We start from the raw sequence: 1959 nt of genomic DNA, 5'->3' as shown, positions 1-1959 counted from the left end.
CCCTTAATAGCATGGTGGATGGTAGGCATATGGCCATGAAATTCATTTGGTTAAATATGACTATGGATAGATAAAATTGTGTAATGTCTAAAACATAAACTTTATTTTAATCCTTTAATTTTTATTATTAAATATCACCATATATTAGCACATGAGCATAAAGTGTTGATAAAGCAGGGAGCAAGATCACATACAATTTATAAAGTTGTCGTGCTCCCCACCCTATTTTTACAGCGTATATGGTGTAGCACACATTAAAATGTTTAATTAATAAGCACTTCACCGATCAGGCTTTATAAAAACTGCATACTTAATATTGAAGCAACATAAAAGTTACCCCCACATGTCTACATGAAAGAAAAGTTCAGTAGGAAGCAAGGTATATTTTCTAAACATTAGTATGTGTCATTAAGCAAATAGGCTAATAGTGTGCATCTAAGTATTTCATGCACCACTCTTCTATGCTAGATTTGGAAAACAGGAAAGAATCAATATATCAAATATTAATTAGTATCTTTTGTTTACATGAATGGGATTTTACATCTGGCTATTATTATAAATTGTGTACAATTTTCTTGAAGGATTTCACCATGACTGAAGTAACTTTAAGTTATGTGAATATTATAATAAAAAATTTGAATCATCTTAGACCAGAGAAACCAATGATGACACACGATGAAATGACAGATGGTATCGTCCATTCCTCTAATGAAGTTGATCTTGCAAACTAGGTGTCTAGAGGGTTCCGAAGTCCATAACAATTCATAGGAACATCAAATGTCGCTTCGAGAAGAGTTATCAAAAAAGTGGTTCGTAACGTTGTCCAAAGGCTAGAGAAATGTGGCCTTGTTAAGATCAATGACTACAACCGGTGTGATTTGAATTTATGGAAAAACAGAGTCACGAAGGTTAGTAAAGTATGCGAAGAAATTGTGGAAGATAGAGATGAGCTTGAGAAAGATTTCTTTTTTTTTCAACAAAACCATGCTAAATTAGCTACAGAGAACGGTAAACTAGAGAAGAAGATAGCTGAGTTGGAAGAGAAACTAGATTGCAATATGAGAGATAAGGAGGGAACGATAAAGTCATCATTGAGAATTAGTAGAACTGTGTGCTAAAGAAAGTACCTTTTAGAAGTTGAGAATAAGGAGAAATAAGAATATCTAGTTCTTGATAAATCAACATAACAACTATGCATTTCGTTTGCTTGATTTGATGATGACAAGTGCCCCTAGCTGTAATGTTTTTAGATGCATTATGTATGTGCTTCCCTAAAAAGTATATTGTAAACTTAATTACTACATGTTATAGTTGTTTTGTTATTGTAGTATATTTATTTACGAATATTATAGCTAAATAATGTAGAATTTAATTATGGTAAGAAAACACGGTATAAGTCTTGTTCTAATAAACAACAAACATGCAATCCAATCAATGGAGCAATAGAATCTGCATGCTTCATGTGTCCAATCACTAGAGCATCTTCTATATAGGTCCAATATACACATGTTAGATAGTGCATGTGCTTGTCCAATTACTAGAGCAACTATTATATGGGTCCAATCTACATATGCTACACTGTGGATATGTTATCTCTTTTTTTCCCTAATAGGCTACTCTTAGATTATGTTACATTCAACTATTGCATTATCTATGGCATATGGCTTGAAGGGTGATTCAGGGGTTGTGTTCTTTTGAATAATGAAAGATAAAAATTTATCTATTTTTTTGATAGGTATTTATTGATATAAATGATCAAATTACTACTTAAAAAATTAAAAATCTACTCTACAAAGGTAAGATAATGAACTTACGTATAGAAACTTTTTTACAAAAAATATGTTGTTTACAAATTCAGGAAGTGTATGTGCAAAAGCCCATGAATAATCCGGCTCAAAATAACACAACCTTAGTCACCATCTGTGGATCCTAGCCTTAAGTTCTAAAATGTTTATGTTG

General features: G+C 31.9%; 1 protein-coding gene across 1 annotated transcript; it reads left to right on the top strand.

The window, feature by feature from the left end:
* Nucleotides 1-590: 590 nt before the first annotated feature.
* Nucleotides 591-1118, top strand: LOC121054152. Its single transcript, XM_040523027.1, is given in 1 exon segment — nucleotides 591-1118. A coding segment is annotated over 1 exon segment (528 nt).
* Nucleotides 1119-1959: the final 841 nt, after the last annotated feature.

Source organism: Oryza brachyantha, chromosome 4 (assembly GCF_000231095.2).
Source record: "Oryza brachyantha chromosome 4, ObraRS2, whole genome shotgun sequence".
In the NCBI taxonomy this organism is placed as follows: Eukaryota; Viridiplantae; Streptophyta; class Magnoliopsida; order Poales; family Poaceae; genus Oryza; species Oryza brachyantha.
Note: the sequence above shows the minus strand (reverse complement) of the source record. Positions and strands in the feature narration are given on the sequence as shown.